The sequence below is a fragment of the Abrus precatorius genome, unplaced genomic scaffold (assembly GCF_003935025.1).
Source record: "Abrus precatorius isolate BTA unplaced genomic scaffold, Abrus_2018 Scaffold11, whole genome shotgun sequence".
In the NCBI taxonomy this organism is placed as follows: Eukaryota; Viridiplantae; Streptophyta; class Magnoliopsida; order Fabales; family Fabaceae; genus Abrus; species Abrus precatorius.
The window spans coordinates 3,232,085-3,243,158 of record NW_020874303.1 but is presented as its reverse complement, the minus strand read 5'-3'; the positions used below and the strand labels follow the sequence as shown (position 1 = coordinate 3,243,158).

General features: G+C 34.7%; 2 protein-coding genes across 4 annotated transcripts; one reads left to right on the top strand and one right to left on the bottom strand.

Moving 5' to 3' along the window:
- The first annotated feature begins 2,762 nt into the window (after nt 1-2,762).
- On the top strand, nt 2,763-7,639 carry LOC113856509 (protein TORNADO 1). The gene is made up of 3 exons (XM_027488342.1): nt 2,763-4,266; nt 4,460-5,703; nt 6,108-7,639. Exons 1-3 carry the CDS (start codon nt 2,763-2,765, stop codon nt 7,491-7,493), a joined length of 4,134 nt encoding a protein of 1,377 aa, XP_027344143.1. The 3' UTR covers nt 7,494-7,639.
- A 32-nt stretch (nt 7,640-7,671) lies between these two features.
- Nucleotides 7,672-10,805, bottom strand: LOC113854256. Of its 3 annotated transcripts, none has more exons than XM_027485160.1 (2): nt 10,533-10,805; nt 7,672-9,538 (listed from the first exon to the last, which is right to left on the bottom strand). In XM_027485160.1, the coding sequence occupies exon 2, from the start codon at nt 9,512-9,514 to the stop codon at nt 8,216-8,218; it is 1,299 nt and encodes a 432-aa protein (XP_027340961.1). In that variant the 5' UTR covers nt 9,515-9,538; nt 10,533-10,805; the 3' UTR covers nt 7,672-8,215. The 3 variants fall into 3 exon arrangements, with proteins under 3 accessions (XP_027340961.1, XP_027340963.1, XP_027340962.1); XM_027485162.1 differs by having other exon boundaries at nt 7,806-9,556; nt 10,533-10,793; XM_027485161.1 differs by having other exon boundaries at nt 7,957-9,538; nt 10,054-10,793.
- Nucleotides 10,806-11,074: the final 269 nt, after the last annotated feature.

The following is an 11,074-nucleotide window of genomic DNA, read 5'->3' as shown; positions in this document are numbered from 1 at the left end:
TCAATGAGAATTATATATAAAAATTTAATGTAAATGTAATTTTAATATAATTTTTAAGAATTTATAAATATATATATATATAAGACCTTATGTTAATGATTTTTTACATTATAAATATATTATTAAATTAAAAAAAATTCACTTAAAAATTACATTTTATGCCTTTTTTAAAATTTCATATAATTAATATTTTATTATGATAATTATTAATAATAATATATATATATATATATTCTGTTATATGATATAAAATTATTTAGATAATAAAAAATTAACTCTTGATACATATGTTTGAGAAAGCTTTCTTTTAATACAACAAATTATATAAAGGTAGATATATTTTATAATTTAAAAATGAATAAATACTATAATTATTAACAATATATATATATATATATATATATGTATGTATATTCTATTGTATTGAATGAAAAAAAGATAATTTTGAAGTTAAAAAAATATGTTATAAAAAGCTTAAGTTTAAGTTATTAAATTAAAAAATTATACTTATTATAAAAAAAACATTTAAAATGATAAAAAATAAAACTAATTTCTAAAAGCAGTCACATTTTAAACAAATTAAAAACGCTCTTGTTTAAAAGTTAGTATTTATTTTTTAATAATTATTTAAAAATATTTATGATATATTTTATTAATTAATAATTAAAATATTTTTATTCTAATAATATATCAATTAAACTCATAATTAATCACGTAAAAATTAAGTAGTACTACTAATATATAAAATGTACTAGAAGAGTACCAAAATTGACTCTAAAATGTAAGATCACAACTGCACCAACAAATAAGGCATATTACGTCATTCCATAGTTTGACTCCTAAATCAGTTCTTATTTGCCTATTTGGCATTGAAAGAACAAGTTACACGTACAAACATATATTACCCTTTTTCTAAAAAAACAAATTATTTTATTTTATTTTGTTTTATTTTGACTTATCATCATTAAAATAATTTTTTTACAAATTAACTTATGCATGGAATAGTTATATTTTTTTATTGATACTTCAGAATAAATAATAAAAAATAACTTCAAAACATATTTGAAACTTTTTAAAAATATTTAAAATTAATTTAATCAGTAAATATAGTTTTAATGATGATGTTTAATATCTCATTATACTTAGTATTTAATGGAAAAAAAAACTGAATATTAGTTAAAAATTAAAGAAACTAAAAATCTTACTTGATTGAATAACTAATTACGATACATGTCACAAATAAATAAAACAAAACAAACATGTGGTTATAATTATATGAGAATGAAAGCATTATTTTTAAAAGTTAAGGATTCAAAATTATTATATAAGGGTAAAAGATAAGTACCAAATTGTTATTTATGAAATATTATTGATGCATTATACCCACACTAATGCAAAATAATAGAAGAAAAGTCTCAATCACCAAACACAAGGCTAGTTCTTGAAAAGTTTAAGAGGTTAATTCTTCTTAATAAAATATGTGAACTTTAAATGTCACTATAACCCCCAAATTTTTAGTTCCTGCTTGGTCCACCATAACGTAGACAACTTCACATGTAGTAAGGCACATTCTACCACAATATCAGTTTGACACAGGAACAACATAGTTTATTTATTTTGTTTTTTTCATTACCTAGTTTTCAACTTTGTTTTATGTGATTAGTTTAATGTTAATTTAGCTACATAATAATGGATCATCAGTGGGTAATTCAAAAGCATGCTTAGACAGAGATAAACACAACATTTCTTCACCGTTAGGAGCCTTGAAAAGAGGTTAACTTGCCCACTACTCAGCTACCCTTTTCCCTGACTTTATAGGATTCTATGTTTATTCCAATGGGAAAGGAAGAAAAGAAGAAACAGATAAACTTTCTATATGCCAAAAGGTCAAAAAAGCAGATACCCCAAAATCATCATTTGGCCCCACATTCCCCCTACAGTACATTTATGGTAGAATTCTAATGAATATTTTATGTGAACAAGTTCTCCTTTCTTGTTAAATAATTAAATAAATAAATTATTAACTTGATATTTAAAATTAATTTAAGTAACTAAAATTGATAATTTTATTAAAAAGATTTATTATATTATTAATATAAAGTAAGAATTTTTTTTATATTTTTAATACAAATATACTATTTTAAAATATTTAAAATCAACTTTAAAGATCGAATTTAATAAATATATATTATTATTTAAAATACCCGTCTTCTTCTTAGTTTATCAAGTTAACAATAAAGATATATATACACATATATATTTATATTTTAAGAGTAATAATAAATATATAAGAGTGACAATAATTTCTTCCATTAATGTTAGCAAAAAAAAACATTTCATAAATAAAAAGGTGTCAAGTGAGAATTCTTTGTTAACCCATGTGTTGTTAACTACAAGCAACACATTTCCAAATTATGGGGTAATCAGATGGCCAAAGTTTTATGCAAACATGTAGAAGAAGCTTTTCTTATTGGCAAGCATTGAAATTTTGCGTAGTAGGATCACTCAGGATGATGCACCATCATGCATAGGATAAGTACATCAAATGAAAAGGAAATAGATAGGATACGTGAAGAATCAATGCCAATGAGAACATTTTTTGCTCAAAGTGACACCATCAAGACAAGTTAAGAATATACCAAGGGTGGCATTAAAACAATTCTTAAATAGTCACTGTGAAGGACTACACTATCAAACATTTGTACATTGTTTACAAATTTTGTACTTTGTTGATGTTCTTGTAAAAACAAGTTTCTGAAGGGATGGCATCAAGTCAGAACCTGAAAGAACTACAATGGGCTTTGCAAGCAATCAAATCTGAGGGCCTAAATCTGCACAGCATTTCCTTCTACCTTTCCCAAACAACTTCAGGTTGTTACCAAGAAACAGACAACTCCATAAGCATAAACATTTCCAAGGAAAATCTTCCATTCTTTTCCCACCTCTTGACAACACTAGCAGCACCAAAGAACACCAAAACCACTTTGAGAAACTTGGAGTTCCACAGAGTTGAATGGGATTCAACACAGGTAAAAAATCTTGGTATCTTGCTAGGGAATAACCAAAATATAGAGCAAGTTGTTTTTAGAAGAAACAGATTCAATGGAAAAAGTTTATCTGATCTTTCTGACATTCTGAAGGCAAATAAAGTGATCAGAGAGATTATGCTTTCAGAGTCAAGAATTGGATCAGTTGGAGCTGGACTCATTGCTTCTGCTCTTATGATTAATAATAGTTTGGAGGAGTTGCAAATATGGGAAGATTCAATAGGGTCAAGAGGTGCTGAGGAGCTTTCGAAGATGATTGAGGTCAACTCAACTCTTAAACTGTTGACAATTTTTGACTCAAATGCCATCACAGCCACCCCTCTTATATCTGCAGTTTTGGCAAGGAATAGGAGTATGGAAGTTCATGTTTGGAGTGGAGAAAATGGGGAGAGAAGTTCCAAGGTGGTTGAGTTTGTACCTGAGAACAACACACTTAGAATTTACAAGCTTAACCTCTCAGGTACTTGCAGGGTTACTTGCTCATTAGGAATGAACTTCACGGTAAAGTCACTTGACATGACTGGAGTCAAGCTAAAGTCACGGTGTGCTAAGGAATTTAGATGGGTTTTAGAACAAAACCAGACCCTCAAAGAGGTCAATTTGTCAAGAACATGCCTTAAAGACAAGGGCATTGTGTATGTTGCAGCTGGACTCTTTAAGAACCATAGTCTGCAAACTTTACATCTAACAGGAAATTGGTTTAGTGGAATAGGTGTGGAGCATCTACTATGCCCTTTGAGTAGATTTTCAGCACTGCAAATGCAAGCCAACACTACTTTGAAGTGTGTTACTTTTGGAGGAGGAAGAACAAGAATAAAAAGGGATGGTCTATCTGCTATTATACAGTTTCTTATAACCAATGAGACAGTGAGGCAGTTAGGAATTCATGATGATGAGAGTTTGAGATCAGATGACTTTGTTAAAATCTTCAAGAGTTTGGAGAAGAATGCTAGCTTGAAAAGTTTCTCTCTACAAGGCTGCAAAGGTGTTCAGGGAGAGACATTGCTGCAGACAATTATGGAGACACTGCAGATTAATCCTTGGATTGAAGACATTGATCTCTCCAGAACACCTTTACATAACTCTGGAAAGACCCAGGGAATTTATCAAAGATTGGGCCAGAATGAGAAGAGTGAACCAGAAATGGATTTGCTCAAGGACATGCCACTAACTGAGCCTAAGAGTTGCAGAGTTTTCTTCTGTGGTCAAGAATGTGCAGGTAAGGTTGAGTATAATTATTGATCTATAGTGTTTTATTTACTATTGATTAATTTCATGACACACCATCTCAAAACTATGCAAGTAAAATAAAATCATGAAACAAAATTAAGCTCCATTCTTTTCATATAAACACAAAATAACAACAAATCAACTTGAAAGCATAGTTCATGATTTCAATTCATATTTTTCAGGCAAATCCACACTTTGTCATTCAATATCACAAAACTTCTCTGCTTCGGCAGTTCCCTACTTGGATCAAGTCAGAACAATAGTGAACCCAGTGGAGCAGGTTGTAAAAACAGCGGGAATGAAGATTAAAACTTTCAAGGATGAGGATACAAAGATTTCAATATGGAATCTTGCTGGTCAGCATGAGTTTTTCTCCCTCCATGATCTCATGTTCCCAGGGCACGGGAGTGCATCATTTTTCATCATCATATCAAGTTTATTCAGGAAACCAAGTAACAAAGAACCAAAAAGCACAGCAGAAATTGAAGAGGACCTGCAATATTGGCTCAGGTTCATAGTTTCCAACTCCAAAAGAGCAGTACAACAATGCATGCTACCAAGTGTAGCTGTTGTTCTCACACACTTTGACAAAATCAACCAACCATCACAAAATTTGCAGCACACAGTAGATTCAATCCAGAGACTGAGAGACAAGTTCCAAGGCTTTGTTGATTTCTACCCAACTGTATTCACAGTTGATGCAAGATCATCAGCATCAGTTGGTAAACTCACTCATCATATCCGAAAGACAAGCAAGACAATTCTCCAAAGAGTGCCACGGGTTTATCAACTTTGCAATGATCTAATACAGATGTTATCAGACTGGAGGTCAGAGAACCACAACAAGCCAGCAATGAAGTGGAAGGAGTTTGGTGAGCTATGCCAAGTAAAAGTCCCACTTTTGAGAATTCGATCAAGACATGATAACAAAGAGAAGGTGGAAATGAGGAGAAGAGCTGTTGCAACTTGTCTTCATCACATTGGTGAGGTGATATATTTTGATGAGTTGGGGTTTCTAATTTTAGATTGTGAGTGGTTCTGTGGTGAGGCACTTGGTCAGCTCATAAAATTGAATGTTAGAAAGCAACACGCCTCAGAAAACCATGGATTTATTAGCAGAAAGGAACTGGAAAAAATCTTGAGAGGAAGTTTGCAAAGCCCTATTCCTGGTATGGGTTCAAAGGTGTTTGAGAACTTAGATGCTAGTGACCTTGTGAGGATGATGCTAAAACTTGAACTTTGTTATGAGCAAGATCCATCAGATCCAAATTCTCTACTATTGATTCCCTCCATTCTTGAAGAAGGAAGAGGAAAGCCTCAGAGGTGGCAGCTAAGCACACCAGATTGCGTTTACGCAGGACGTCATCTTGAATGTGATGATTCAAGCCACATGTTTCTAACTCCAGGATTCTTCCCTCGTTTACAGGCAAAAATTTCATTTCAGTTTTACAGTTCACAATACAATCATCTTGTTCATTTCAGTTTTACAGTTCACAATTGTTTCTTGCAACTTTTTTTACCTAAAATTATTCCCTCCACTTAATATCTCAAAGTTTATCCAGCGTGTGTTATCTTTCTGAGGATGGATAACCTAACTCAAATGCAAAAACATATATAGTTCAGAAACAAAATTAGAATATTTGTGCTTTATTTCGTTGTTAAAACACTCCATGCACAATTTCACTACTAAGATGCTATCTGTATACCCATTTCTTCAAATTGTTTATAGTCTGATCTTCACTCACAAGTTTTTAAAGCTACTATATCTAAGATATTTGGAATTTTTCCAATTAAAATATTCTGATTGAATTTTCTCATGTGGTGTTGCAGGTGCACCTTCACAACAGAATAAAGGCTCTACAGAATCAACATGGTGCAACTTACAGTCTTGAGAAGTATCTTATTACAATCAGCATCAATGGAATCTATGTAAGAGTAGAACTTGGAGGACAGTTGGGTTACTACATTGATATCCTTGCATGCTCCACCAAAAACTTGACAGAAACTTTAAGAGTCATTCATCAACTTATAATCCCTGCAATCCAAAGCGTTTGCAATGGGATCACCTTGACTGAGAATGTCATTAGACCTGAGTGTGTGAGAAATTTGACACCCCCTAGATACAGAAGAACTCAATTTGCTTCCCTGCAGCAACTGAAACAAGCACTACTTTCACTACCAGCAGATGGCATGTATGACTATCAACACACATGGAGTCCAGTCCTAGAGTCTGGTAGGCCTATTCTCCACGATGGATTTGATTTTGCACGAGACCTTTTATCAGATGATGACTTCCGTGAAGTGCTGCATCGAAGGTATCATGACCTGCACAATCTTGCTCAAGAGCTGCATGTTCCACCTGAAAATAACCCTGAAGGGCAAGGTCAATCTATAACCTTAAGTGATGAAGCTGAAAAGGTTGAACCAAGCTTTGGTGGCATTGCAAAAGGGGTTGAAGCAGTTTTACAGAGACTCAAGATAATTGAACAAGAAATCAGAGACTTGAAACAGGAAATCCAGGGGCTGAGGTATTATGAACACAGACTCCTCCTTGAGCTTCATCGCAAAGTGAACCACCTAGCAACCTTCAATGTCCAGGTGGAGGAGAGGAAAGTCCCCAACATGTTCTATTTTGTAAAGACAGAAAACTACACGAGGAGACTAGTCACTGCCATGCTTTCCGGCATGACTGCTCTCCGGCTTCACATGTTATGTGAGTTCCGGGGACAAATGCATGTTGTTGAAGATCAAATGGGTTGCGAAATCATGCAAGTTGATAACGTCGCCGTGAAGTCCTTGGCTCCATACATGAAGAAATTCATGACATTGGTAACTTTAGCTCTTAAAATAGGAGCTCATCTTGCAGCTGGGATGGGGGAAATGATACCAGACTTGAGCAAGGAAGTGGCTCATTTGGCTGGCTCTTCACTTCTCTACGGTGCAGCTGGGGCAACTGCAGCGGGGGTTGCAGGGGCTGCTGCCATGGGTCGTAGAAACAGGTCCATGGAAGGTTCAAGGGACATTCAACAAGACCTAAGAGCAGCACAGCAATGGGTTGTTGATTTCTTAAGGGAAAGGAGGTGCTCCTCCGGGAAAGATATTGCAGACAAGTTTGGACTTTGGAGAGTAAGGTACAGGGACAATGGTCAAATTGCATGGATCTGTAAGAGGCATATTTATGCCAGATCTGCAGAAATAATTGAAGTGCCAGTTTGAAACAACAGAAATCCTTATATAGTAGCACTAGGACCTTTAGTTTGCAAGTTTCTTCTGTGTTTTTCATTTTTTTCTCTTATCAGTGTGTATAATTCCACCATGAATATGTCATGTACTGATGTTGTGTAATACATTTGAAAGAGTTCAGAAGTTGGTCTAGTAAATTTGAATTTCTTACAAGATGGAAGCTCATACACCACCATTTCTGATTATCTCATAAAATTACATTTTAATAGAGCATTTCAAATTAACTAAGAATAAACATGACCATTCCAAAAAATTGTTGAACTGGGACAAAGAAATAAGGGATGACAAAAGAAAAAGATCCATTATCCTGTATGGTGTTAGCTCTTTCATGAAATACAGAAGAGAACAAAGTCTTCGGCTTTCACCATGTGAACATGGGACCACATTATCACTATTGGTTACTAATTATACACATGATTAATAAGCTGTGAGATGAAATCCAATTTCACAATTATTGACATTCAAATCAGAAGAACGACAAAGGAAGAAGGTAACACAAAAGTTCATGTAGCGGTTAAGATAGCAACAAGCTTGTGAGTACAAAGTTATATTCCCTGTAACCTACAACATGTGATGAAGTACAGAAGGGGAAACCACACTGGATAGTACATTATTTCATTTCACTACTAATATCAGTTTTCTTCTAACATCTACAGTGGCTTGCTCTGTATTCCCTTGAACAAGGGAAGCAAAGATCAGAAGAAAGCTCTGCTGCCATAAAACACACGGGAGTTATTGTTCTTCGATGGCTGTAGTTTCTGCTCAGTGGTTGAATTTCCTGAACTAGTAGGTTCACTTTCAATGTCCATAGGAAGCTTCATTTTTGCTAAAGACTCAGTAAATTGCTGCATGCTTTTCATGTACATGTCTACTATATCTTGCTGCACCACCTTTGGTTCTGGCTCAATGTTCACAGTCACAACAGGCTTAGGGAATGAGTCACTTGGAACACCACTTGAGGAATCACTCTCACCATCTTTCACATCCACATTTTTTTCCTCTTTGGTGCCTGAAACTTGTTCCTGATTAGGAGACTTAGAAGTATCAGCAGCAGCAGCAGCATCAGATGATTCTGAGCTTGCAGGCATAGAAGGAGAAGAAACTCCATTTGTTGACACACTGCTAGGTGGAGAATCAACCTTAGGGGGCTGAACAGACTCAACACTGCATGCCGAGAAGCTTTCCACAAGACGAACACCGGCTTCAGAACTATGATTTTCGGCATCAGAAGTTGCCAAGCTATCAGAACACTGAGTCTCTTCACATGGAATGCCAAAGTATTCTGAAACCATCAAGTGGTCTTCATTCACAATCTTAGGATCAGGGAACTCAATCTTATCCAAATCCCTTGCCAATGACTCAGAAGTTTCCGAGTCTTGCACAGTGGCATCTGTAGCCACCTTGGTTGGCATTGCAGAAATTGCCATAACATCAGGTGAAGCACCAGTGTAAGAAAGGGACAACTGAACAAAACCTGCAGGAGAATGGAATAGATCAGTTGAAGAAAGAGAGAACTCTTTCTCTAGTTTCCCATTCTGGACTAGTACTTCAGACAAAGGTACCAAAGCAAAACCAAGCAACTGGTCTTCAAGATAATTCTTCACCCTACTCAGCATCCATATCTCACACTTGAGAGAAGCATCAACAGTCCTAACATTCACGCGAAGGTTCTCATTAAACACAGGGTTTCTTCCTCCTCCATTGATAGTCTTGGTAGCCACAGTAGTCTCGGGGTTACTTGTTAGGCAAATCTTAGCATAAACATCTTGCTTGTGGTATATACAAATGTTTTGAATGTCCCTAGCCTGATGAATGAAAACATCAAGCACTCCAAGGAACTCTTCAACATTTGACATAACAGCTTCTTTCCCATTAACTTCAATGTCCTTGGACAAGGGACTGGAATTTCCTGTGTACACATCAGATTTGTGCTTCTCACCCTCACCCAAGACCGAGCTTCTGAAGGGTGACACTACAGATTGTGGGGAATCCATGATGATATCACAGTAACTGGGAACCTGGCAAAGCACCAAGAGCTACAAAAAGGTCAATTCACCCAAAATTCAAGTCAGACATCAAAACTATGGCATAAGACACAGATGATTCTAAGAACTTTAACCCCTAACAAACATGTGTCAGCACAAAAAACCAGCTAAACAACCTAGTACAAACAGAAGAACAGAAAATTCACTCAACAAAACGCAAGCTTGAACAACTCAAGTTCAAGGAAAACTTCAAAACTAAGTCGTAAGACACACATGATTCTTAGAACCTAAATTCCACAGCCAGAAACGTGCTAAATCAAAATTAGCTGAACAACCTAGTACTAGCAGCAGCAACAACAACAGCTACAAAACCTAGAATTAAAAGAACATAAATTTCACTAACTCAGTACCAAGCTAAACAAAACACAAGCTTGAACAAGCTGCCCTAGAAACCTAGTCTTAAGCAGATCCAAAAATAGAAACAAGCTTTACATCATGTAAAATAACATAAAAAGGAAAAAGAAAAGGAAGGAAAGGCAACACTCAACCCCAAAACGTGAGACAGAAGTAGGAAACTTGAACTTGAGTTCTTCCAAAGCGTTGAGAAGGCAACTCACAAAACTCAAGTGGAGCAAAAAATATAAGCAGAAGCCCCAAATTGAAACTTTACAGCAAAATACTAAAATACCCAGAATTTGCCAAGCTTAAAAACTAGAAAGAACAATAAAGGTAGTGCCAAATTTCATCAGATTCCAATAAAGCTACCAACTTTATCTGTTTTTCTGCACAGAAACACTATCAGCGGAATCCAAGGGAGGGAAACAGGGAAAGCACAGGCACAATGACCCAGGAAGCGTCACAGAAATCCAAAAATTTTAAAAAATTCTCCTTCAAATCACACACCAGCACTAAAAAACAAACAAGAATTCAAAGAGAAAAATATTGAAAAAAAAAATTCAAAAAAATATTTGCAAGGGCCATAACGGAAAACACATATGGATATAGAAGATGATGAGCTTTTACTTGCCTTTCCCTTGAAAGTCAAAGTAGAATCTTGGTGTGTGGCTCCAATCCACAATCAGAGGATGACCCAGTTCGAGAATCGAGGTAGTGTTTCAGAAACAACAAAAAAGCTGTGAACTTGATTAACTTTGTATAAAGGAAAAGGATGTTGCTAACTGGTGAGAATGGAAAATCTCTCAGGTGGGAGTGTGTGAGTATGGATCTGTGTACGCAAATTGGAAACTACTGAAGAGAAGAGATATGAAGTGAGTGTATTCAGAAAGAGTATATATGGGATAACGTGATTGGCACAAGAAAATATTAGTTTATAGTAATGGCAAATAGCCAAATACCGGTAATAAAAGAAAATAGATAATTCTTATAGAAAGTATAATATTACACTTTTTAAATTTTTAATACATTATTAACATATTATGTAGTAAAAATTGTTTGTTTGTTAACTAACATTTTAAAGATATTGATCAATAGAAAGCTTATAATTGCATGGAAAAATATTATGGTTTCCTCTTCGCAGATTATGGGGTATTTTATTCAAGAAATAAATAT

Excerpts from the sequence above, each read along its gene's own strand:
- LOC113854256 (XM_027485160.1), bottom strand. The coding sequence starts at position 9,514 with ATGGATTCCCCACAATCTGTAGTGTCACCCTTCAGAAGCTCGGTCTTG.
- LOC113856509 (XM_027488342.1), top strand. The coding sequence starts at position 2,763 with ATGGCATCAAGTCAGAACCTGAAAGAACTACAATGGGCTTTGCAAGCA. Across the intron at positions 4,267-4,459 it reads CTGTGGTCAAGAATGTGCAG|GCAAATCCACACTTTGTCAT; the intron begins GTAAGGTTGAGT and ends CATATTTTTCAG. Across the intron at positions 5,704-6,107 it reads GATTCTTCCCTCGTTTACAG|GTGCACCTTCACAACAGAAT; the intron begins GCAAAAATTTCA and ends GTGGTGTTGCAG.